Here is a 26,796-nt window from a genome sequence, read left to right as displayed (position 1 = left end):
GGAATAAATTATTTTGTGAAGTAATTTCTAACTGATGCAGATTTATATATACTGCTCACAAGTAATCAAGTAAATCAACTTCAATACAGGTTCACCATTATGTGACCTATATGAACCGAACCTTATTTATTGTAGATGATTTCACAGGCAAAAATTGGGGCAAATCTTGAGTTAGTGCAGAGGATGTGCTTGCAACTGGGCTTAAGAGGCTTAGGGGGCCAATTAGGGGTTACTTTCCCATATGATAAAACTAGTACTTTAAACCATACATCATAATTAGGGGCCTGGCACAGGCTTTGCACGGGGACCCATCAGCTTCAAGTTATGCCACTTGGCAACAAAGTGGACAAAATTCATTCCTAGAACTAAACAACTCACTATTTTGGCCTGGGCATCCATCTGTGTCTTTGGAAGAAACCTAATCATTGCCTTTGTTCAATTATTCCCACATTCCCAGATGTCTGTGCCAGTATGCACCCAGCTTTCCCAAGGTTGTGTGTTTCACTGCGCTTCCTGAACTGTCCAGATAGGACAAATCAACCTGAGCTGGATCACTCGTACACAGCAGCTGGGGGATAGTACAGTGGTTGATTAATTCTGCCTGTCAGGGACAACACAGTGAATACAGCATTCTCCAGAGCAGTCATAATTAGGGTAAGAGGAGAAGCACCGAACCAGTAACAGGAGCAACAGAGTCTCATTATCATAATTTTATATTTATTTTTGGAACAAAACCACTCAGTTCAGGGATTAAACAAGATATGTTTCTGCATCAGAGTAGCTGCAGCAATCTCAATTTATGTTTGGTTCTTAAGGCATAAAAACAGAAGCTAGATTTCCTTTAATAAAAAATATCAGATGGTTTAACTAATGGCCTTGCATTACTAGGGTGTCACACAAGAAACATCTTGTGATGGGTAAATTAAGTGAGCTGTCAGAAGACGACCTTTTTGCATGAACGTATGATTTCTCCAGTCCTCCAGTCACAATTTTCATCCGTACGTCCACGTATGTCACTGCATCCGTATATGGTGGGCGAGCTGATGGACTAGTGACTGACAGAATGCATCTCCAACCGGTTCTGGTCACCCTGGATACTGCACATATCCAGTTGCAGCACATATGCAACATGTATTCTAAACCTTCCCATAAACTTCCTTGGGGCATACAGCATAGACATACTGGAGAAAATAAGACACATTCTATACTTTTTTACTTCTTGGTATGGACAAATGGACAATACTTGCATGAAAACGGTAAGGTCTGTTATGTATGTCGGTATGTCTGTTTGTAACTAAGGGTCGTCTATGGGACTGTACAAAATTTATAGATTTTAGAACCACTGAAGGGTCCAAACGGCTTCAACCTTGTTAACCGTTGCAGAAGTCTGCATACAAAGGTGTCAAAAGCAAACAGTTCTATGGATCGCAAATACAGTGCTCCCTGCACTGCTCCGACAGATTACACCACTTTTTTTGGTGCACATTTAACATGAGACGTGCAAGACGTTTCTTTTGGACTTTGCATGTTAAATGTGGTGCACTGTCTGACGGTGCACCAGAACTCCCAATTCAGTCACAAGATTTGTGTCACGTGAAGTATAGTGCAGCTAAGACCCCAAAGGGTCGCGTTCGCCACATTTGTGGGCACGGACATTTCCTAAATACCTGTGCAAGCAGTTTGCAGATATGAATGTGCAAAGTCCGCCACAAAACTGGCGCATGGCCCTTAGTAAATGTGCCCCATAGTCTTTGTATGCTACAATATCACTAGATCAGCGTTTCTCAACCTGTGGGTCGCGACCCCAGAGGGGGTCGAACGACCAAAATACAGGGGTCATGATCCGATTCGCGGCAAAAACGGAGTATAACATGTGTGATAACTCACTGCTTGAGGACCTTCCTGCTGTATACAGGGGAAGCTTGAGGACCTGTGGTGATGTCATCATCACATGACCCTCTGGCTCCTCCTCTATACAGACTCTCGCGGAACAGACTGCTCTGCTCACAGTGAGTAGAACCTGAAGCAGCAGGAGGGGATCACCAAAACTGGGGGCAGGAGAAGGGGCAAAACTGGAGACAGGAGGGGGGGGGGGCACCAAAACTGGGGGCAGGAGGGGAAACACTAAATCTGGGGGCAGGAGAAGGGGCAAGACTGGAGGCAGCAGGAGGGGGACACCAAAATTGGGGGCAGGAGGGGAAGCACTAGAACTGGGGGCAGGAGAAGGGGTAAAACTGGAGGCAGCAGGGGGGGGGACACCAAAACTGGGGGCAAGAGGGGAAGCACTAGAACTGGGGGCAGGAGAAGGGGCAAAACTGGAAACAGGAGGGGGGGCTAGAATTGGGGGCAGGAGGGGAGGGGCACTACAACTGGGGCAGCAAATGGAGGAACCAAAAATGGGGGAGGGGGGACAGTATTATAGTAGTTATATTCTTGTACATAGGGGGCAGTATTATAGTAGTTTTATTCTTGTACATATGGGGCAGTATTATAGTAGTTATATTCTTGTACATATGGGGCAGTATTATAGTAGTTATATTCTTGTACATATGGGGCAGTATTATAGTAGTTATATTCTTGTACATAAGGGGCAGTATTATAGTAGTTATATTCCTGTACATAGGGGGCAGTATTATAGTAGTTATATTCTTGTACATAGGGGGCAGTATTATAGTAGTTATATTCTTGTACATAGGGGGGCAGTATTATAGTATTTATATTCCTGTACATAGGGGGCAGTATTATAGTAGTTATATTTTTGTACAAAGGGGCAGTATTATAGTATTTATATTCTTGTACATAGGGGGCAGTATTATAGTAGTTATATTCTTGTACATAGGGGGCAGTATTATAGTAGTTATATTCTTGTACATAGGGAGCAGTATTATAGTAGTTATATTCTTGTACATAGGGAGCAGTATTATAGTAGTTATATTCTTGTACATAGGGAGCAGTATTATAGTAGTTATATTCTTGTACATAGGGGGCAGTATTATAGTAGTTATATTCCTGTACATAGGGGGCAGTATTATAGTAGTTATATTCTTGTACATAGGGGCAGTATTATAGTAGTTATATTCTTGTACATAGGATACAGTATTATAGTAGTTATATTCTTGTACATAGGGGGCAGTATTATAGTAGTTACATTCTTGTACATAGGGGGCAGTATTATAGTAGTTATATTCTTGTACATAGGGGGCAGTATTATAGTAGTTATATTCTTGTACATAGGGCGGCAGTATTATAGTATTTATATTCATGTACATAGGGGGCAGTATTATAGTAGTTATATTTTTGTACAAAGGGGCAGTATTATAGTATTTATATTCTTGTACATAGGGGGGCAGTATTATAGTATTTATATTCCTGTACATAGGGGGCAGTATTATAGTAGTTATATTCTTGTACATAGGGGGCAGTATTATAGTAGTTATATTCTTGTACATAGGGAGCAGTATTATAGTAGTTATATTCTTGTACATAGGGAGCAGTATTATAGTAGTTATATTCTTGTACATAGGGAGCAGTATTATAGTAGTTATATTCTTGTACATAGGGGGCAGTATTATAGTAGTTATATTCCTGTACATGGGGAGCAGTATTATAGTAGTTATATTCTTGTACATAGGGGGCAATTTTTATTAGTAGAAACAAACAAAATACATGGTACATTCTAATCAGAATTTAACAGAAATCATACATTGAAATTAATAAATAAATGTATAATAAGTAACTTAAATGTCCATCATTGGTTAAAGGGAAAAGGATTTAACATAATTACATGATCCATTAGTCCAGACATAAATTCCTCCATAACTTTCTATACTCCTCCTTTTTCCCAATCTCTATGTATCTGATCCATCTGAGCTCAGACATTATAAGTGTGACTGCGGTCATGTGCTGGAAGGTCTCATTGTGGATGGAGACTCGGGTCCTGTTGTGCCAGTGGTAATACTTAATGATGGTGATAATGAGGTACATGGTCCCCCGGTCAATGTCCATTATATGTGGTGTTACCCCATAGATTATATCTGGGTATCTAAGAGACTGTAGACGTGGTATTTTCAGTCTGTGGGACACCTTCTCCCATATTTGCCTCCCACCCTGGCACTCGGTGGTAAAGTGCTCCATGGTCTCCTCTTGTTGACATCCTAGGGGACACATACGGTCAGAGACGCTCAGGAATTTTAAATTTCCTCTGACAAATAGTCTCCCATGCAGAGACAACCAGGCGATGTCAAAGAATTTGGCTGGAAGCCTCGGTCCATTAAGGAACCTCAGACTCTCCTGCATGGTGGCCATTGTGCAGTCCCTCAGAGCTGGCTGTACTGTATAGAAGGTCCTACAGATATTGGTATAAAGCTCCTTCCTGGTCCTACTCTCTAAAAATGTCTTGTCTAGCCTCCACTTTTTCAAACACCTGAGACCATACTCCAGATACTGGGGGAGGAAGCCAGGAGTCCATCGGCCCCTCTTGAGACTGCCGCCTCGCACCCAAGACTCTGAAAAAGGCAATATCCAGTCCCTGACACTACTTACCCACAGGAGACCATTATTTGAGTCCAGGCAACTGAAATTTACTTTCAGAAACAAGGAGTCAAAAAATACCCTTGGATTTAACATATCCAGCCCACCCTCTCTCCTCTGCAGGTAGGTGATCCCTCTTTTTACTGGGTTCAGCCTGTTCCCCCACAAAAGCTGGAAGAACAGGCTAAAGAGCCTAGCGGAGAAAGATTCTGGCAAAGGAAAGACGACAGAGACGTAGAGGAAGACAGGGACCAGGTAAGTCTTCATCAGAGTAACCCTTTCTCTATAGGTCAGCCTCCAGTTCTTCCATCGCTGAACCTTTGCATTTCCGGTTTCCAATTTCTCTTCCCAATTTAGTTTGGCATTATCTTCCCTCCCGAATTTAACTCCAAGGATCTTAATATGGGTGGAGGCCTTGGCGAACTGTGGCAGATCAAAGCCAGGAGCAGTATCCAATGTCCAGAAAGCTTGACTCTTCTCAAGGTTAACCAGAGACCCGGAGGCCTCTGAGTAACTTCTGATGGCTGCAGATAACATCTCCACCTCACGAGGTTCAGATATCACCATAGTCACATCATCCGCGTAGGCAACAACATCCAGGGGCAAGCAATGGGGGACCGGCACCCCCTGAAAATCACACCGCTGCAGTGATCTCAGGAATGGATCGATAGCAAACACATACAGCAGTGGACTCAGGGGGCAGCCTTGTCGCACCCCGGCCTCTACCCTGAAAGTGTCCCCTTGCCAACCATTGATCAGAGGAAAGCTCTTCGCCTCTCTGTACAAAGTTCTCAGCCAATCTATAAATTGTCCCGGAATACCGTACTTTGACAAAGTGGCCCATAGATAATCATGATCAACCCTGTCAAAGGCTTTAGCCTGGTCCAGACCTACAACATATCTCCCACACCTCAGAGCTTTACATCTCTCAAACATCTCTCTAATCGAGATGACTGCTCCAGAGATGTTCCGCCCTTTCACTGTGCCGTACTGAGAGCCTGCCAACAGTGCCGGGGACAAACAGACTAACCTAGAAAACAGAATTTTTGCCAAAATCTTCCTGTCGACATTCAAGAGGGCGATCGGCCTCCAGTTCTTGATGTCACTAGGCTCTTTCCCTTTGGACAGCAGAATTAGCGATGAGACCCTCATGGATGGAGGCATCAGGTGATTTTCTAGACAATTTGTAAATACATCCACAAGGATCGGGGCTAAGAGGTCTCTGAACTTCTTATAGAATTCACATGTTATTCCATCTGGACCTGGTGCCTTCTTCAGATGTAACTTATCAATGGCCTCTTTAACCTCCTCCTCTGTTATTTCTGCTGTCAAAGGAGAAAAGTCCAAATCTTTAGTGTCAGGACCTGGAGTTGCCTCCAAGAATTGAGCCATTTTCTCTTTATCCAAAACTTTCTTCTGAAATAATTCAGCATAGTACGATCTCACCACCCCCAGGATACCCTCCCGAGATTCCTGCAAAACTCCCTGGGAGTCAGTGAGACCTGTGATCGATTTCTTGGCCACACGTTCCCGGCAATTTTCATACGGATCGGGAACGCCCAGTTTTCCGTAATCTCTCTCGATCACCAGGGACGTGTAGCGACTGTACTGATACTGCTTTATTTCAGACTTCAGTCGGTCAATCTTTTGTTTGTCCCCCCCTCCCGCCGAATACAGTGACTCCAATTCTTTACGCAGCTTGAGATACTGGCTGTACTTACTCTTACCCTTCTTCACTGACAGTCTCCTTAAGAGGGACCCGATCTCCTCCTTGACGTTCTCCCACCAGTCAGATATGTTTTCATAGAAGTCTACTCTCTGGAGCTGGTCCTGAAAAAGGGAGTGGATACAATTCTGGACATAGACATCATCCAGGATGCTGGAGTTAAGCCTCCATAGCCCCCGACCAATATCAGAGCGGTTAGTAGCTCCTATGCAAAACAATAAGGCCAGGTGATCAGAATATGGGACGACTCTCTCACTCATCCCACTAACATTCTCTGAGGGACTCACAAAAGCCATATCAATTCTGCTGTGCCTGTCAGCACAGGAGTAGGTGTACTTAGGTGTCCTACCACCCAGGGTGAATACATCACACATATGGGCCTGTGATATAATGCTCTTTAGGACTTTGGAGTCTCTGACCACTGCTCTGCCCGAGGATCTGTCACCCGATGTCATGGTAACATTAAAGTCGCCCGCCATTATCACAGGGATTGAGGTGAAAAGATATTGCTGCACCTCATTGAACAGCTGGATTCTCTCTGTCACTGTCTGTGGGCCATAGATGTTGATCAGCCGGAGCCGCCTACCATGGATGGTCACTTCTAGCACCAGGCACCTCCCCATAACGACCTCCGTCAGCCTGTGCACCATCACGTCTGTGGTGTTAAACAGTATGGCGACCCCGGCGTACGGCTCCACAGCCAGTGACCAGTAAGAAGGACCAGACCGCCACTCACGCTCAGCCTCACGGAGATGCCCTAAGGTGGTCAGACGGGTCTCCTGCAGGAAGATGACATCGGCGTCCAGATATCTCAGGTGGTCATACACGGCGTGTCTGGTCCTTCTTACTTTAATGCTGTTGACGTTGCTGGAAGCAATTTTTAGAGAAAACCCAGCCATCACAATGATAAAGAGCAGAGCAGTGACCCCCATCATCATATGTCAGAGTCAATGTCCCCCTGTCTTCCACCTGTCTCCATGTCTGACTCTACAGCGGTATCTTCAGGAGGGGGCTTCTTTTTAGTTGGGGGGTCCCCTATGTCCACCTCACACTCATTATCAATACGTTCCAGCTCTCGCTCATAATCCCCATCTGACTCTGACAGAGCATCAAACCGGTTGCCAAGGACCATGACCCCAGTATCACCACTGGCTTTCCTCATTGTTTTCAGGCCTAAATTGCTCTCTTCCTCAGGCTTACGGGAAGATTTATCTTTTTTCTTTCTTTTTTTCTTCTTTACCTCCTCGTAATCACCAGGTGCTGCAGAGGTGGCTGTCTGAGGCTGCTCCTGGGTGACAACCTCCATACTCCCCTGAGTGCTTCCTGACCGCTGAGGTTCTTGAGCAGTTTTACCTGAGCCCTGTTGTACTTCCCGCCTAGTCAGAATTTGTCCTGACAGCATGGCCTCCTCCTCTAAGGCATCTGCCTCCTGTACTATCTCATCATCTGAGAAGTCTCTAGCAATGTTGTGCCAGGCCTCCGGGCAATCCTTGTGCGGGTGGCCCATCTCACCGCACAGATTACACTTGACATTCTCACAGCTGGCACTGAGATGGCCGACCTCCCCACACAGGTTGCATTTTATTACTGTGCATATTTTAGCCACATGCCCGATCTTACCACATCTGAAGCACTTCCGTGGTTGCCCTGGGTAGAAACAGACGCCTTTCTCTCTACCAATGAAGAAGGAGTTAGGGAGGTGTAGGGTGATGTTGTTAAATTGCCTCAGTTTTACTAGAACCTTCCACCCTCCAGTCCAGATACCGTCGGCGTCTCGGTTCTTGGTGAGGTCAGACACCAGATCACAATGGCGCCTGAGCCACACCAGAATATCCTGAGGAGGAACAGACTCGTTCCAGAAGATGACATTCACCACTACAGTACCTGGCCTGGAAATGGGGACAAACGTAAACTTATTCCAGCCGTCAACATCCCTGAACCGGGGGAGTTTATCCCAGAACCTATCCAGACTAGACATGAGCTTAAAGCTGACATCATAGCCCTGTCTGTCTGGAAGGTTGATGACCGCCAGGATATCATCAGGCGTGAACCCCATCTGGCGGCACAGGAGATCCCGCACCACAAACCTCCTATCTGGGAGATCTTCCTTAGCGCCTCTATTCTTAAAGCGCACCACGTTCCTCCTCTTAAACGCCTGCCCTGAGTACTGTGCGCCGGAGGTGAAGGAGGGAGCGCCGCGGCTCCAGGCGTTTTTAGGAGGCTCCTGACGGGGCTCACTCTGTGTATTGGGGGGAGGGTCTGAAGTAGAGGGACCTGACTCATCTGGGGGGCTGGATGTTAGAGGGGGGAAATCACACACATCATCCTGTACAACCCCCTGCCCCCCATCCACCGGTAGCTGCACCTCCCAGATAGACTGAGAGTCCCCTCCATCCCCCGACCCCTCAGCCACATCAAGATGTTTAGCAATGTCCCCAGTCTCTGTCACTACAGCACAATTCTGGGTCACCGCATCACCATGACGCATGGATGAAAGTCCACTATCCTGCTGCACAGTCTCTGCTGGGACCTGTGGTACTACAGCATTTTCCTCTGCTGCGGGGGTCTGCGGCTGTTCTTGTGTCTGTCCCTTCTGGAAAGAGAAGCTTGCAGGTTTCAATACTTGGGGTGACACTTTGTGGGGTGCACCTGGGGGGATGGGTCCAGCTTGTGCTGCAGGGGCCCGGGGTCCAGGGTTACAGCTCTGCTTCTGCTGGGCAAAGCGCTCCCTGTTCTTATAGGACTCGGCCAGGGGTCCCATCCTCTCCAGAACACAGTCCATGTCCCTCACCACCACAGCAAGTTCCTTACTTAGCGCCTGCAGCTTACTATTGTACAGGGCGCTGCTCTCAGGGTGCGCAGTCCTCAGGCTATACATACAGTCTATCTGCATTTGCAGCATCTGCTTGTGGTGACTCAGCTCCCCCATCCTCCTTACCAGTGCCGGGATCTCCTCCGCCATCTTCAGCTCAGGCGCTCGGGTAGTCTCCTTCAGCTGCCGTGCTGGTCGCTGTAGTCCTCCAGGCTGCCTGGGTGTAACCATCTCCTGGCTTGGCTTCTCAGGTTTGCTGCCTGTAATGGCCGGGCCTGAGACTAAGGCTGGATCACTCTGTGCAGAGACACTTAGCGGCTTTGCTGCTGACCTGGTGCGGCCTGTGCAGGCCATGCTGGACACAACCTCTCTCTGCTGCAGGTTTTCTTGCAGGGTCTGTCTTTCCAGGGATCTTCTCCGCTGTCTGGGTGCAGGAGTGGGGGGCTGTGCACCTGCTGCCTGACCTGTACTCAGCTGCTTCATTATCTGTACTCCATGCTGTCCGGGCTGGGATCTGGCTTCACTTTCACTCTCTTTCTTTTCTTCTTTCTTCATTACACTGAGGTCACTCACAAACTGACTGCTGCTCTGCTGGCAGCTCACTCTGGGATTTACATCCCCATCAGAAGTTGTAAGGGAGTTTTCTCCCGGTGTAGGCCTGGAAGCCTGGGCCTTGCTTGGGGAAGTTCCCCACCCAGGGTGGCCCCGCCCTGGGCTAGCTCCAGACATCAGGAGACTTCAGGAGCTCAGCTCACACACAACCTCCCAGCAAGGGGGCAGTATTACAGTAGTTATATTCTTGTACATAGGGGGCAGTATTATAGTAGTTATACTCCTGTACACAGGGGGCAGTATTATAGTAGTTATATTCTTGTACATAGGAAGAAGTCTTATAGTAGTTATATGCTTGTACATGGGGAGCAGTATTATAGTAGTTATATTCTTGTACATAGGGGGCAGTATTATAGTAGTTATATTCTTGTACACAGGGGGCAGTATTATAGTAGTTATATTCTTGTACATAGGAAGAAGTCTTATAGTAGTTATATTCTTGTACATAGGGTGCAGTATTATAGTAGTTATATTCTTGTACATAGGGGGGCAGTATTATAGTATTTATATTCCTGTACATAGGGGGCAGTATTATAGTAGTTATATTTTTTTACAAAGGGGCAGTATTATAGTATTTATATTCTTGTACATAGGGGGGCAGTATTATAGTATTTATATTCCTGTACATAGGGGGCAGTATTATAGGAGTTATATTCTTGTACATAGGGGGCAGTATTATAGGAGTTATATTCTTGTACATAGGGGGCAGTATTATAGTAGTTATATTCTTGTACATAGGAAGAAGTCTTATAGTAGTTATATGCTTGTACATGGGGAGCAGTATTATAGTAGTTATATTCTTGTACATAGGGGGCAGTATTATAGTAGTTATATTCTTGTACATAGGGGGCGGTATTATAGTAGTTACATTCTTGTACATAGGGGGCAGTATTATAGTAGTTATATTCCTGTACATAGGGGGCAGTATTATAGTCGTTATAGTCTTGTACATGGTTTGGGGTCACCGCAACATAAGGAACTGTATTGCGGGGTCACAGCATTAGAAAGGTAGAGAACCACTGCAGTAGACAAAGGGAAGCAATTGATTTGTAGCTCTGATAAAAAAAAACAAAAAACAACAAAAAAAGAATTTTACTTCAGAGGCCCCTATCATGGTTCTAGTGTTATTGTACAGATGAGCATCACTGCTGTCATACAGGCAGTTAAAGGTGATGTACCCAGCGGCGAGTCTGAGTAGCGTTTATTTCTTTACCAGGTCCTCCACCCTTAGGTGTCTGCCCTACCTGAAGCAGCCAACTATTCCCTCCAGCCTGAAGCTACCTTCCCAGGCTGAGAGCACCCCTGTGGAACCCTATCCAACCAGCCATCTCTATTCAGCTGAAGTTACTACTGTTGTGGCCATTGCCAAGTTCCAATAAAGGACTGTAAGTCGAATGTTTTACCAATGTTACCTCTGAGTGATCGCTGTGCAGGCTGTTTGCCCCATCCTGCATCATCAGGGATCCCTATCTACACCTCAAGGTTGCCGCAGGAGAAAACCAACACCTTCAGCGACTCCCTCCATTTTCTTGTACATTCCACCTGTCGAAAACCTGCCAGGCTGTGATGAGGCCTCCATCCCCTAGTACCAAGCACCGTGACCACAACAAGCGCTAGGGCTAAGCCAGCCACTAGGTACCTAGGGCTCCCGCTTCACCAGCCAAAAAAAAGGCTAAGCCTGGCGAGGGATGTTGCACAAACTTTCACTTAGGAAAGCATTTGCTCATGGTTCACTGGTAATTGCAAATGCCACTTTAATGGCATTGAAGCCCTGATAAATAAACCTCTATGTATTTAACTGCCTGTATCTCTATTTCTATAACACACAGAATCACTATTCCCCTCCTTACATTGTGGTGGTTTCCTGAGCAGTACATCTTTAAGAAATTTGCAATCTTACTAATTATAATATTTTCAAGTGACAATGCTGGAACTTAAGTGAAAATAAAGTGAAAGTGAAATAAAGTGAACATATTGACATTAAAGACAAAAAATGTGAAAAAGGAGTCTTTTAATTGAATTTGATAGAAAGACAATATCACTGTTGTTCCGCTGTGACTCTGATCAGATGGTGCAGGATCTCTTTTTTCACATCGTCCAACATTGAGCCATTTAGATGTTCTATAAGCAAAAGAAAAGGGTAAATGAATTAAACCCTCAGCAGCCGATTATTACACCCCCTGATCTCCGGGGCCCAAAAGCAAATATTATGGATTGTATTATGGCGAAATCAACCTCTGTATGTGTGGGGCCAATAAGTCTGAACTTTGTACAATACTGCAGGATATAAAATTTGCTATAAATAATGGGAGATGCGTGCTAAAATTAGTTGGCTGGTGAACTATTCATCAATTCCTTTAAAAATGTGCTGGAGGTTTTTTGGTATGCACTTACGTTGTTGATCCAGGAGATGTAAGCAGACACTCTGGTGAAAACGGTGGGCTTCTGGTAAGCATTGCATCCCAGAGAGGACACAAAGCTAGCAATACCATGGACCTGGTAGACACCACTGACGGCACAGTTCAGAGGTCCACCAGAGTCACCCTAAAAAGAAAAGTTGATAGTAGACATTTAGTTTTTTGTTTTTTTTTTTTAAATAGACAATCCAAAAATGGATTTTACTTTTCCCTTGAAATGATTTTCACCATAAATATTGAATGCATACATCCTTTAATCCCCTTTCTGACCATGCCTTAAAAGAATATTCTACAGAAAGTTTTCTAATTAACTTTTTTTTTCACTTTCAAGTTTTTTAAATAAACTTTTTATTAATTTTGTAAACATACAGATACACATATACACAAAATCACGACAAATGTTGGCATATATGTTGAATCTTTCCAGAGTGAGTTAAAGCGTTGTTGGTTCAAGTTTGTACTCTTTTGCTGTTGATAGCCAAGTTCGCCCTGTAGAAATCTGGGTATCCCACTTTCAAGTTTTAACCCTGTAAATGTGGAATCTACAGGAGCCCCAGTTACAGGGGAAAACAACCCCCTGTGGGGGCTGAAGTCTGATTAGACCCAGCAATTTTGATTAATCCCCGCAGACCCAACGATCACTTGTCTGCTTGGTCTATAGAGACAGCGCCAGAGACAACTCTTGCATTCACTGCACAGAGCTATGCAGTGAAGAAAGGAGAAGGCAGAAGCGATAATAAACAACTCCTGCCTTCTCCCTAGGGTTTCGGTCTGTGTCTGACAGCTCCTGCGATTAATCGTTTTTAGGCACTAGCTTTGTTAACAGGGTTATTGACATAGATGACCTATCCATATTTAGTTAAACTGGGGCACCAGGTATTGCGCCATTAAAAATTTGTTACGCATGACCTAAACAACAATGAATCTTCAATATCAATAATAACCCTTAAAATCCCCGTTGGCTGTGTATTGGTGTTAATTATGGTGTGTACAGTCAAAGAATTAAATTTCTAATATGGTATTTAATTTACAATATCAGTTGGGTTATTTTTTATTTTATACAAGTTACCAATTATTAGACCGGCTCAAAAGTGTCACCTGAATCTTTTGACTCCTATTTAAAAATCATAACTTTATGGTATAACTTTAGGCTTCTCATGTATCAGGGTAGAACTGCTACCTCCGCATACCCCTGCGAAGAAGTCATCGGCAGGTTCAAAGTACTAGATGTATACCGTCATTTTATAGAATACACACCCTATACATTGTACAGGGAAATAGGTAAATATGGTCAAACTAACAGTAAAATAAAAAATAATTTCATTGATACCAATGAACTTCCTAATATATGCGTCCAGACACCCCATAACTTCCTTATCACATTTCCTTTGAGGAATACATGCAAAAGTTTATAAATTCTTAAAATGATATTTCGTCTCTTTATTCATTGCTCAAATTAGGTCATATTCCAACTAAATGTAAATCTGAAATAAGTTGTTTGGAAAAAAAACATAGAAAACATAGAAAAGTGCTTACATTGCATCCAGCCTGCTGTCCATTACCACCAGCGCACACCATGGTGGTCTTCACAGTGCTGCCCCAGTAGGAGCTGGTGGAGCAGGTAGAGTGGGCAACGACGGGTAGAGGAGCCTGCTGGAGGATGGATGGCAGGGAGCCACCAGCTAGAAAGAATATGGCAAATGTTATTCCTTGAACTGTTTTATTCAATGCAATAACTTTTATGGAATAATCCTGCTTAAAGTCAAGGATATGTCCTATATTATAGTTAACACTATGCCAAGTAACACTAGTCTGTTAGATTATAGACTGTTTGCTCGAAATAGAAAAATGAGATAGTTCTTCTAGAAGCTGGAACCAAATGAAGTGCATTTTAACATTAACCAATAAACAAACATTTGATGACACTTTCTGAGTGCAACAAGAGGGGCTTGGCTAAGTGGAAAAAGAAGTGACAAAAATTATTTAAAAAAAACTATCAAAAAACAAAAATTTTCTGGCATAATCTCAACCAACAAATATCAATTGCGCAGCTAGACTATACATTATTTAATGTATATGTATTATTTGCAATGCTCCTCCACTCAGACCTTGCAGTAGGTATAACATAGTAAAATAAATAACCCCTGGAGTGTTTCTTTAATTCCCTCTCCAATTTCTACTACCAGACTGAACGTACTTGTGGTTCTTCCCCATCCGGTAATGGTGCAAGCATAGTTATGGGCCAGGACAGTGCCATCAGCGGGGAGTGCTGCAAGTTTTACATAGCTGTTAATAGTGGCGCTTGAAGCCAAGAAGAGGATGGCAATATCATAACTGAAAGGAAAAACACGATAAGAAGTTCAGAGAATCTGCATCATATGTGTAGTCCAAGTAATCATCGTATATTTAAAGGACATCTATCACCAGATCAAGGTTTGTAAACCAAGTGCACTGACATACTGGTGTGTGCCCCCTCTGGCAGGATCTGCTGTTCTTTTAGCCTTTTATGCCCTTGTTTTTAAGAAAAAGGGTTTAAAAGATTATGCAAATGAGCCTAAGGGGCACTGGGCACCGTGTACTCCTATGGAATCTGGAGCCCCATAGGCTAATTTGCATAATTGTAAAAACCTTTTAAAAAAAAAAAAAACCTGAATCTAAAAGAAGCAGAAGAGGGAACACACACCAGTATGTCAGTGTGGTTGGTTTACAATCCTTGTTCTGGTGATAGATGTCCTTTAAAGCAAATCTGTAAGTGTATAGAGAAGACTTGGTGATTTTTCAACTATTTCTAACAAAGATTCTTTAGGATATGCCATTACATTGTGATCATTGGTGGCCATGATAGTCCTGAGACTATAGCAGGAGTAAAGTCTATATTAAAACCTGCCTTTAGCCACCTATTATACAGGTAACTGCACCATCAAAGCTAGTAGGTTGGGCTGTCTTAAAGTGAATTTTAAAGGAGTCAATGCACGAAATCAGCACCAAAGTCTACAATCGGTAATGTTTTGTATAACATGGATGATTTGGGTGGAAGGCCCAACATTCTAGTGGGATCTTGAAAACCCAAACCACCCACCAAGTTTGTTACTTCCCTGTAATCCTTGTACATGTACTTCATCTCTTGATAAACATGTATACAAGAGTGGTTCTAAGAGGTCCAACAAAAGCCTTTATATTTTAGAAATGAAAGCTGGCAGAAGGGATCCCCCATCCTTTCTAGTACCAAATGTAGGCAGACTTGGGGGCACAATTCCCATATAGCCCAGGGCCCGTCGCAGTCTTAATCTGCTCCTGAGGATGTTATATCCTGATGTATCTACTTCCCTGCTTTGCATCTGATTGCTGCACCTTTTTTGTACAACAAGGAAAGTTTTCCAACATTTATGTACTATACATCATTTTTAACTCAAAAAAAAAAATCCCCAGACTATAAAGTAGCCGTCTCCTGCATAGGGCAAGTCATAGGTGGCTTTCTTTACCCTGGAAGCAAGTTATTCTGTATATTGTTTATAATGAGGATTATATGTAAGAATGTCATCTTTTCTTACCCGGCAGCCACACTGTTGGGGTTCCAGCTAGCATGCTTCCTGATGGTGGACACAGCAATGATCTGCTCAGTACCTTCATTGATACTGAGGTTATGGTCTCCAAGAGCAACACGGAAGTTGACAACCCTGTTAAAAAATAAGTTACATTCAAACTGGTTTCTATTGGTTCCTTTGTCTATTAGTACATTTAATATATTCATCATTATATGCTGCCAATATATGAACATCTTTATACTTTACCTGTCGACGCAGTGAGCAGCGGTCAGAACGCGGTTAGCACGGATCAGGGAGCCTCCACAGGTGTGGTACCAGCTGCTGCCAGACTGATACTGGAGAGAGATCTACATATCCAGGACAAAATTAAAACGAATTAAAAACAGAAAAAAAGTTTTATCCCAGAATATTATATGTTAATTTCATATGTATTTTTATATGTTTATATGTTTATCTTCTTTGGAACAAGGCACAATCATAAATCAAGAGTAGGGACGCGTCAAAACTTTTTGATCGAATGTACTTGCGGTCAGAAATTATTGAGTTGATGATGCCCCCTTTAATATGTCTCTCTTAGGCCTAATTCACACTGTATTTAGGCTTTCCGTTACACTCTCCGTTTAAGGGAAGCATATTGAAAACTAAAATAGGAAGGTGAACAGAAGGATTTCCGGTCACCTTTCGTTCCCAATAGACTTTTATAGTATCTTCCATTACACATACCATTATTAATAGTGTAAAAAAGTAAAGGACTATTAATAAGGTAATGTGTAATAGAACACAAATGTCAATTTAGCCTTTTAATACACTACTAAATGTGAGCAATGGAATCCTTTAGCTCATCTCATTGTATCTTTAAGTAGACCTATCCTTTCCCCACAGAAAGAGATATGAAGACAGATTGTGGGGTCTGACTCCTGGGATCCCAGTGATGAGGAAATGTTGACTGCAGGCTCCATTGAAATGGAGTGTTTGTGCACATTCTTGACCGCAGCTTTTTTTCTCCCACTGTGCCATAGACTTGTATGGTATTCTAATCAAGCATGCGCAACAATACTAATTACATATGGAGTACACCAAGATACGTTTTTGCCATTTTGATCACTTGGGTTGTCAGAAGTTGGACCTCTAATGATTCTATGCTTCTTTTCCTTGCTATATATGATCTGGCTATAGTACGTTGATCTGCCATTTATTATCACTACTTACCTGCCATGGCCAAGCATTGGGTGCAGAGTTTGTACCTCCGACCACTCTAGCATTGTCATCTACATCTTCTAAGTACTGCTCAGAGCACTGTCCTATGTGGAAGAGAGCAAAAGCAAATTGATGATTTTTCTAACTGAAATTCTTATATGTTAATGGACATATTATATTACTGTGATAATTGGGATTTATGTTCTGTGCTTCAATATTTGCTGTTGTTGACAAGTGAACATAACTTTATGGAATAAGATGAGTTTTATAGCCCCAATTCAGATGAAATAAATACATATACTTGTACCACTCTGTAGTATTACATGTGCAGGGGTTCTGCTGGATTTGTTTGGCACCATTTTGCAACTCAATATTGGTTCTCTGTTTTTGTCTTTGTTTCTAGCCCTATATATATCCATTTATGTTACTACAGATATTGACAGACAGACTTACCGCAAAGGACCAGAGCAGCAATGACAAGAAGCCTCAACATCCTCACCAGCTTGTAGAGATTTCCAAGTACCTGTAGCAAAGGTAGCAGCTCTTTTATAGTCCTGGCAGCAGGTACTGGGAAATATTTTTCAAGTGACAGCTGCTTGTTTTAACTTGTAAGCTTATATAAGGAAAGAAGGACAAACTGTATATTTTTAGCTTCAGCAAAAATAGAAACAACAACCTATAGAGAAAAGTTCATTACCATGGAGCAGATTTGCTGCTGCCCCTGCACCACAAATTAGTCATAAAAGTTGCAAGGTATGCTCCATTTTCCTCCACGTGGAAAAGGATGTGTAAGGCCACCAGAGCGACACAGATCTATCATAATTCCTACCAAGAAGGAATGGAAAATTTCCGAAAAGAACTTCTAACCAACATTAACCAAACATATCTTTGAAACCCACTACTAAACAGCAGTACAACTATCCCTATTTTGTTCCTCCCCATATCTGTAAATTTCTTGTAAACTGAATTAAATATGCATAGATGCAGAGTAAACCTTACAAACGAATGGCAGAACATTACAGGAATGGGAGAGAACAATATAGGGATAAATGTGCTTCTTGATAATAGCTGTTTTATATTTATATATGTTTAGTTTCCTTTTCCTTTTGACACAGGTTTTGCTTCGTTTTTACAAAACATAAACCAGGAGTAAATTTAAAGAAGCAAGCAAGCATTTTTGGGGGCAGGGAGGTGTATGTATTATTTGCACGTTTTTTTTTTTTTTTTTTTACACTTCTGTTTTTCATGTGCCACAGGTTTTTGGTGGCTGGATTTTCACAGGTGCCGCTATCCTTCACATGATAGTCAAGTGATGCTAGTAGTGGCGACATTAAGCAAATACCACAATTTTAAAAAGGCAAAGTTCATAAATCTGTCCATGAACTATTTGGGGAATAAGCCATGCCCACTTTTCCTGGGTTTATACTTGCAAAAATGTTGCCATTTTACTTGAAATATGCTCCCCTTCCCATATATATCTTGAGGTTTGGGACAGTACGGAATTGCTGTAACAAGACTGCAGCGGATGACCGCAGCTGGAAGCAGAAAGTGTAAACATTGAAATCCTTACCTTAGATCCGGAGCAATAGTTAACATGCTGCAGATTCCAACCCCACACTAGAAATCAGTTTCCATCAGTTTTGAGCAAGTGGATGGGATTTGTTTCAATGACACCCCCTAGAATGGTACAGTAAACCACTGTGGGTTAGCATGCAGGGTTTACGGTTCATGGAACCTTGACCATAGCACACAATGCAAAACACTGGGTGCTACCTACCGATTGCATGCGTTTCAATGGAATGGCATATGGGATTGGGACGAGCCCCGCCCACTTGCATTTGAAATGCTTTTCTAAATGCATTGCAAACACTACATATTAATGCACCTTCAGTGGGTAGGTATGGGTATACTTTCTGAGGCATTATACCTATACCCTTTAAGACCATAAAATTATTTGCTGACGTGTGAAATCCAGTAAACAACTGTGCGATAAATCACCTGCTGTTTTTACATCATAGAGTCAAGGCCACCAACTACTGTAGCCAAGATATTTGTGATTAAATTAGTCTAATGCAACACCTGCAGGATCAAAGAGTAGAAGAAATTCAGAAATGAATCCCTTTGTTGAACATTTGATGTGATGTCCAAGCGTTTTATCAGTATTAGATCCATTCTCAGTATGGAAACACATGGTGCTTATGTTGCCATTTGGAGAACTGATTGTTTTCATTACTTGTGTTAAATACATATTAAACTACTGTTAAATCACATTTCAAATGCTGTGTATGAAAGCAACCTATATAGGACCATCTCTAAATTTTACCCTATTTGGCCCCTTTAAGATAAACATTTTAATATGGCAATGTGCTACCCATATCGTACAGTTTTGGAACAGGTAGCAAACGGCCACATTCACTTTAATGGGCAATACGGCCAACCAGGGCCGGTGCCAGCACTATACATATCTGGGCAAGTGTCGGGGCCCATTTTACAATGAATATAAGACAGGGGTGTCCAAAATAATGCTCCTTTAGCTTCTGAAAGAGACTCATCTTAAACAAAAAGCTTATTTGAATAGGATTTTGGAGGCAATTTTTAAAAGTAAAATGGGTGAGTTTTAAAAAGAGGGAAATGCTAGAAATGACATTTTTTTATACCCTACCTGGGGGGGATACTAGTTTAGTGGTGTAAACTCAGGAGACAGTGTCCCAATAATAAGCCGACACAAGATTTGTATTCACATTAATAGAAACATGACAGGGCACAGAAGTTCCTATTGGGTCCTATAATATCTGGGAACACCCCTACTTGTTGTCCTTGTGACATGGTGGCTATTGGGTTAATCCCATACACAATTCTTGCATCTGCTCTGGAAAATAGCAGATTATAAATGGGTGTTTTGCTATATGGGCCCTAGAAGACCCATGCTACCTAACCCACCAAAAAAGAATTGAGCTGCCTAGAAAAGACATTGCTAAACAGTTGTTGTTTGTCGTCCGGGGTGTCTAGTAGAGCCCACCCATGATTATGAGGGGTCTCACTTGCTTGATCTTTTGTAAAAGCTTATGGCAACTTACTTTACACCAGCTTATAGCTAGATGGATGGATGGAACATTGTACAAGTTCTTCTACCTCCTCTGTCGCCCCCTATTCCTGTTTCATGTGACCATCTTATTGCTCTGTGATGCTCTTCCTTTATTTGTATATTACCCCCATGATCTGTAATGAGCTGCAGAATATGATTGCTCTATAGCAGTGATGGCAAACCTTTAAGACACCAAGTTCCCAAACTACAACCACATATTTTTCAAAATGCGACAATTTAGGCAGTAACTTATGACTCCCTGAACTTTCAGAGGTTTAAATTGTATAGGCACCCAAGGACACTAATACAGTAGAAGGAAGGAGAAGAAGTTTGGATTATCATTGTAGCTTCCTTCTAGGGTCCTGGGCTGTGTGGGACTGCAAGAGGCCTCGAGTCCTGTCTGGCAAACCCTGCCCGGGGTGATGGCAAGGGTGCCCACATAGAGGGCTCCGAGAGCCACTGCTGGCACCCATGCCATATGTTTGCCACCACTGCTCTATAGAAATAAAGATGCATTATTATAACAATTTTGCATCCTATAAAAAACACAAACAAATATTTTTCTCATCACACAATGAAAAATAGCATTTTATTTTAACTAACAGAGTGGAGCTGTAACCAAATTGCCACAACGCTGTTAACATTTTATACACACTGATTTCACAATTATAAATACAAAGAATCATTCATAACATTCTGCTCTATCGTAGGAAGCCTAATTTAGGCATAGTCCTTACTGTCCAATTATCTGATCATAAGAGTCACAGTGATTCAGCCTCATATTTCCATAACCCTCCCTAAAGAGGAAAACAAAAAGAAAATAACCCTTCATCCTAATAGACATTTAACAATAAAAAAATAAAAACAGGACAAGTTAAAACTGGGTGCATGATGCAAAATAAGCTGCAATCCTGATTTATCAGGTATTTTAAAGACAGGTGAGAAATATCAAGGTCATCCAACTTCAACTAAACTTTAAGAAGCACCGGCAAAGGAGACATTTTTTTTCATTTTCCAACAGACAGACTATTCAAGGCTGCACATGAATGTGTTGTCCATGGATCATGTTCTGGGCACATCCTGGGGATCAAGTACAGTGCAGTTGACAAGAGTCCTTGCATCATAGTGATATGATGCAAGGAGTCCTTGTCTGCTGGCAGTGCCGACACCAACATCATGTGGTCTCACAGACAATACAGTACTTTCCACAGCACTTTGTGTGAGTCAACTCCTCTAGCCACAAAATCATATTTGGGGCTTGAGCGGTCCTTTCTACTGTCATTGGCACATGAGTGGACCTGACATATTGATGAGACATAGGCCACAAACAACAGAGCATGAGTCCATTGCAGCCCAAGTACATACACATTCTAAGGTAGAGTAGGCTTAGCTGTGTAAGTTGCTGTTCACATTAACAATATTTAAAGGAGCTTTTATAATGGACTGCAGAAAGACTAGACAAAAAAAAAAAAAAAAAAACACACCTGAAATGGATCTTGGTTTATTTTGGTGGCAAAAATTTTTGCACTGCAAAGGTTGAACTCTGCGAAGGTTGAACTTCTGTCATTACACAGAAAAAATCTGCAGAAAAACACACAGCTGCATTATGTGGAGAGGTACCTTTCCAAGTTACATAATGACTGCGAGATTACCCTAAAATCAGCTGGTTTCTAAAGCATTTTTATGCCACGATTTTGCCGTGGTAGGTGGGTGGAGCTTAACCTTTGCATTGCAAACGTTGATTTCCGCTTCCTGATCCTAAATTAGATTTTTTACATTAAAGTGTGTTTGGGTTTGTCAATCCAATACACTGCACTACTGCATTAAACTTAGTGCACAGCAATACAGAGCGGCAAATCCATTAGGTAGTAGGCAAAGTGGGCAAGTTTTAAAACCCATCCACATCATTGCAAGTATACATTCCGCCTGGATTGCCATTAGCAATTACATACTACAACAAACTCACTCAAAGTATCCTCTGTCTTTGGAACCAGCATAACTGCTACATAATTCTTATTGTCTCCAGTGTGTAGAGGTGGTCTTCACATAAACACACTTCATTGCCTTTAAAAATTGAAAGAAGTATTGAATGGCCCTCAGCTACAAAATATTTCAGCCCCTTTGTAAATAAAAACAAGGAAAATTTTTTTTTAGGTTTTAATGTTAAATAAATTACTCTAGGCTAGGCTCTTTAGATATTCTGAAGTGCCATACAGGCTGTAGACAAAAGAAAATAAAAGGGCAAGTGCATTTGAGGTGGTAGTTGTAGCCGGGATCCTCACAGCTCCTCCTAGGTTAAGGTTTGAGTCAATGAAATCAATTTTATTTATCTCCTGCAGAAAGAATCATGGACCGGTAGGACAAAAATGTATACACACCCGAGCAGGATTGTATGTAAAATGTCTATATAGAGTAATCCAGTGTAGAGAACCTTCAGCTTGACCATACATTCATGAAGGACACCTTGATACGCTCTAGAGTTATCCTCTGGATTTCCAGCTGCTGTGAATGTTAATAAGTCTTGTGGATTCACAGCAGATGGAAGTCCAGAGTCTCCTTAAACCTGCTCTAGACTAGGAGTCCTAGGTTTTTTGCTACAAGTAAAGAAGAGCAGCTTGTCACTTCACAGAGGAACCTCATCAAGACTCCAAGACAAGAATATGATCAAAACTTGTATCTCGCACTCTTGTAGTGTATAAAAGAGCATCTAGTGCAAATCAACCTTGTTCATAAAAACCAAGTGTCAAGTTAAAGGGGCACCCACGGTGTTCTGAAACATCTGACTTATTTCAGAGTTTAGCTTTAGGAATGCATTTTTATGGTAATGCTGTTCTTTTGGTTATTGTCTCTTCCTTCAAGGCACAGTTCTAAAATGTAAACGTGTCAATGGAAGATAAAAGTTCCAGGTTTTCTTGATTCTTTGGTAACTTTTATCTTTAGATTTCTTCAGCGGGATCCAGTGGAATGAAAGGCACTATAAGAATGGAACCCCCACTTGTAGCCAATATCTATGAAGATTAGCTGAAGCCCCATCGTTGATGTATATCTCCAGGGTTGCATTCTGTGGTGGCTGGATGCTCTCCTCGGGATGTTAAACACAAATTTGAACCAGTGTTTTTCAGTAATCTTTCCTGTTAAATAAAAGAAAAAAAAGTACTGTAAAGAAAATATTGTTGGAATTGTCATATACATAAACACACAGTCACGCATAGATACACGCACATGCATGACCGTGAACTTTCCAAAATTATACAATAAACAAATGGATAATTTTGTAACTTTTTGATGTTGTCGAGCTTTGCTTTTCTTGTATGAATTTTAACCATTTAAAGTAAACCTACCACTTCGTATAGGGCTTCTAAACAGCACATGCCGTGCACCAGCTCATGGTGAGCTGGTGCCGGCGCTTATCTCAGTTATGTTTTTAAATAGTTTTAAAGTGTTTTAACACTTTATTAACGTTTATATCCGAACTAGCTTCCCTGCACCGAGGTCCGTGCTCGGGGCACCATGCGCGCAACCACTTCCTATTCAGGCGCGCACACAGTCGCGCACATGGTGTGCCGAGTGCGGACCTCTGTGCGGGGAAGCTAGTTCGGATATAAACATTAATAAAGTGTTAAAACGCTTTAAAACAGTTTAAAAGCATAATGGAGATAAGCGGCGGCATGTGTGGCTTAGAAGCCCTATCCGAAGTGGTAGGTTTCCTTTAACATTTTTTGGAGAAAACGAGTTCTGATGTAGAAGATGAACCATGCTGTACCTTTGTAAACTCCCATTCTTCATTGCCCGGTACACTTGTCCCTTTGCCCTTGTACTGGCACTCTCTGAGCTCTACCTGGCCCGGGCCGTACTTGGAGCATAGGCAGAGTTGTTTCCCTATATTATGGCGCAGTTCCTTTTGTGAGGTATATTCCATGTACTGCAAAACATGAACAATAGATTTACAATTCAATGAAATTTAAATAATTAATGCATAGGTCTATTTATTATAGTTATAATAAAGTGATGCATATTACATGTTAATCGCCTGTAGATGGCGATGTTGCTATGAAACATTGAAGCATTGTAAAAAAACCTAGATTAATAGGCAATACAGGCAGTCTCCGACTTAAAAAAGGGCATCTACCACCAGGATGAAGGACTGCAAATAAGCCTGAGGGGCTCCAGGCTCCATAGTTGTTAATGGGGCCTGGAGCCATTTGCATACAGTCTTTTATCCGGGTGGTAGATGTCCTTTAAGAACATCTGATTTACAGACTACTCCTAGTTACAGACGGACCATTTTGCTCACTGTGACCTATGGTGAAGCTCTCTAGATGCTGGTAATTTACTTTAGTCCCAGGCTGCAACTATCATCTGTAAGGTGTCCAACAATAAAACCATATTGCCAATTATATTTGGAAAATTTTGGTTTCACAAAGAACAAGGATTAATGGGGTTGGCCACTTTACCTCATGTTTTTTATTATGTGTGGGGGAGCAAGATAAATCGGTAATTTACCAATATACAGCTAGTAAAAGTTCTGCTCGACTTTCTTGATATGTAAAGTGAAGCTTCCTGTCTTTTACCTCATCAGCCAGACATTCCTGTCCATAAAATGGAGGGTCTATGAGCAATCGCCCTGCCAGGCCCTCATGATATTATCAAAACAAGAGGCTTCATTTACATATCAATAAAGCGGTGCAGAACTTTTAATAGTTGTATATTGGTAAATTACCGATTATCCTGCTCCCACACATTACACTAATATGAGGTAAAACGGACAACCCCTTTAATCCTTGTTCCTTTGTCAAGCCAAAATTTTTCAAATACAATTGTCACAGGGAAGAAAAAAAATAATTTGGCTGGAGTTACACTTACTAAATATAGCTGTTCCGACTTACATAAAGATTCAACTTAAAAAAGAGAACCCATCGTGCACATCTAGTCCCCCAAACTAAAGACCCCTTTCTGTGCTGCACCTTAGCAGAGGCGGCAGGGAGTGTTGCAGCCTGATTTAGGACAGCTCAGGAACACACGGCTGCATTGTAATCCTGTGAATTGAGTCAGGCAGGTGGGGTTCATTTTATAATTCACAGGAGCTGCAGACTCGCTTCAATATTATGCAGATCAACTGCCTACCATAAATGAGGCAAGACCTTAATTTTGGGGGGGGGGGAGAGGGGCTACATGTGCTTGACAGGTTTTTGTTTTAAAGGGAACCTATCTTGTATGTAACTGTCTGTAGTCACAAGTGTCGGACTGGGTTTTCTTAGGCCCACCAGAGAAAATAAATTTGGGGGCCCACTCTTCATTATTCCCCAGGAAATATACTCTAGCAACCTCCAAATTGTGTCTTTTTCTGATGGACCTCTAGGGTTCAGTATTGGGTTGAGCGAGGGCCCACCGGAGGATCCTCTGGTACTCTGGTGGGCCAGTCCGACACTGGTCACAAGTGTCTGCTAGACTGACAGAAAATTGATACATTAAAAAATAAAACATAAATAACGACCAATTCTGGTCCATTGTCCCAACTGGTTTCCAGTGAGTACCTGGTTTCCTCCCATTCCATGGCAAGGGTACATGATCAAGGGTTTTCCTCCATGGTTGTTTTCTCCAACATCTAAGCAGCTCTGAGATCCTTCATTTTTAATCTGAAAGAAAGATGATACAGTTAGCAGAAGGTACATTATGTGTGCTGGATGATTGATACTTAGCCTCTAGACACAAAGTCCAAGATCGCAGAAAAAAAAGACAATACACAAGGGGTCGTTTACAATGATACATTTACAGGCAGTCCCCAGGTTATGTAAAAGATAGGTTCCCTTTAAGAACAAAGCCATAGAACCTGTCGCCAGACCTGTCAGGGGTCAGGTTGCTATAGGCAAAGTACTGTATCTCCCCCTCCCTCATGACGTGTCAGGTCTCTGCAGACAATGGCCCACATTTATCAAAAATAGTGCAAACTGCATGATGTAAGGTTTGCCTATAGAGTGTTCAACAGATTCATGAAATGTGTCACACGGTCTTCATGAATCTGGCGCCCCCGGTACTGCTCTGGCAGAATGCACCATTTTTTGGTGTGGTGCACTTTGTTCATGTGGCGTAAACTCTGACCAAGCACTTACACACCCCTTTAGGTGCACATTTTTTCTGTCTTGTTGAACACAGAGCAGACTCGACGCAAAACTGGTGCAGACCCTTTATAAATACTTGTGCAAGCAGTTTGCAAATTCATTCTAGTGCAAAGTCAGACAGAAAACTGATGCAAACACTTTCATAAATGTGAGCAAATCTCTCGGCATGTTAGAAGAGGATCGGGGAGGGGGCTGGAGCCTGGAGAGCAGTGAACATATTATAGAGCAGACAGAAGCTGTCATTTAAAATCTACCACTGTTGGACTCAAGCGGAAGCACTCATCAGGCAGCCAGTAAGTGTTTCACATACTTTATTTTAACACATAAAAGACTTTTTTTTTACATGCACAGTACTTTGCTATTTTTATCAGGGGACCGGTTGCTATAGACATTCTGGTAACAGATTCCCTTTAAGTTGAATTTGTTTCCCTACTTCTAACCAAGTGTATTTTTTGATCCCTGTACCATTGGATTATAAAAATGTTGGGTTTACAAGGGAACAAGATTTAACAATAAAAGGTTCATTGCAGACACCTTACAGTTGATCACTGCACCCTGGGTCTAAAGTACAGTACATTTACAGCATCCCGAGAAGTCACAGTGGGAAGAGATGTCAATGTGTAACTAAGGATCGTCTGTAAGTCCAATATTCGTAAGTCAGGACTGCCTGTGCAATTAAAAGGGGTCTTTTGAAGGAAATTGGCCATCGCAAAATAGAAAGCCAGTCAGTATGCATAAAACATGGGGCAATCG

At 42.2% G+C, this 26,796-nt stretch overlaps 2 protein-coding genes and 1 long non-coding RNA gene across 4 annotated transcripts in view; 1 reads left to right on the top strand and 2 right to left on the bottom strand.

Annotated features, from left to right (window-relative positions):
* Positions 1-1,966: 1,966 nt before the first annotated feature.
* On the top strand, positions 1,967-12,213 carry LOC140117748 (uncharacterized). Its single transcript, XR_011853076.1, has 2 exons — positions 1,967-2,009; positions 10,897-12,213. It is a non-coding gene; the product is annotated as an uncharacterized lncRNA (long non-coding RNA).
* On the bottom strand, positions 11,675-17,436 carry LOC140117747 (chymotrypsin-like elastase family member 1). Its single transcript, XM_072134769.1, has 8 exons — positions 17,293-17,436; positions 16,852-16,943; positions 15,889-15,989; positions 15,649-15,774; positions 14,295-14,431; positions 13,634-13,779; positions 12,075-12,224; positions 11,675-11,801 (listed from the first exon to the last, which is right to left on the bottom strand). The coding sequence occupies exons 1-8, from the start codon at positions 17,330-17,332 to the stop codon at positions 11,793-11,795; spliced, it is 801 nt and encodes a 266-aa protein (XP_071990870.1). The 5' UTR covers positions 17,333-17,436; the 3' UTR covers positions 11,675-11,792.
* A 3,046-nt stretch (positions 17,437-20,482) lies between these two features.
* Positions 20,483-26,796, bottom strand: part of GALNT6 (polypeptide N-acetylgalactosaminyltransferase 6) — a 47,362-nt gene continuing 41,048 nt past the window's right edge. For both annotated transcript variants that reach the window (XM_072134764.1, XM_072134763.1), the window contains exons 9-11: positions 25,459-25,560; positions 23,688-23,846; positions 20,483-23,055 (exon numbers count right to left, since the gene is read on the bottom strand). In XM_072134764.1, the coding sequence (XP_071990865.1) occupies positions 22,942-23,055; positions 23,688-23,846; positions 25,459-25,560 (375 nt within the window). In that variant the 3' untranslated portion in view covers positions 20,483-22,941. The remainder of the gene's footprint in view (positions 23,056-23,687; positions 23,847-25,458; positions 25,561-26,796) is intronic.

Source organism: Engystomops pustulosus, chromosome 2, assembly GCF_040894005.1.
Source record: "Engystomops pustulosus chromosome 2, aEngPut4.maternal, whole genome shotgun sequence".
NCBI classification, from domain to species: Eukaryota; Metazoa; Chordata; class Amphibia; order Anura; family Leptodactylidae; genus Engystomops; species Engystomops pustulosus.
Note: the sequence above shows the minus strand (reverse complement) of the source record. Positions and strands in the feature narration are given on the sequence as shown.

Bases quoted from the DNA above. Each gene is read 5' to 3' on its own strand.
- LOC140117747 (XM_072134769.1), bottom strand. From the start codon at position 17,332: ATGTTGAGGCTTCTTGTCATTGCTGCTCTGGTCCTTTGCG. The intron at 16,944-17,292 runs GTAAGTCTGTCT...TCTTCCACATAG, and splicing joins TGCTGCTCTGGTCCTTTGCG to GACAGTGCTCTGAGCAGTAC. The intron at 13,780-14,294 runs GTACGTTCAGTC...TATTCTTTCTAG, and splicing joins CGGATGGGGAAGAACCACAA to CTGGTGGCTCCCTGCCATCC.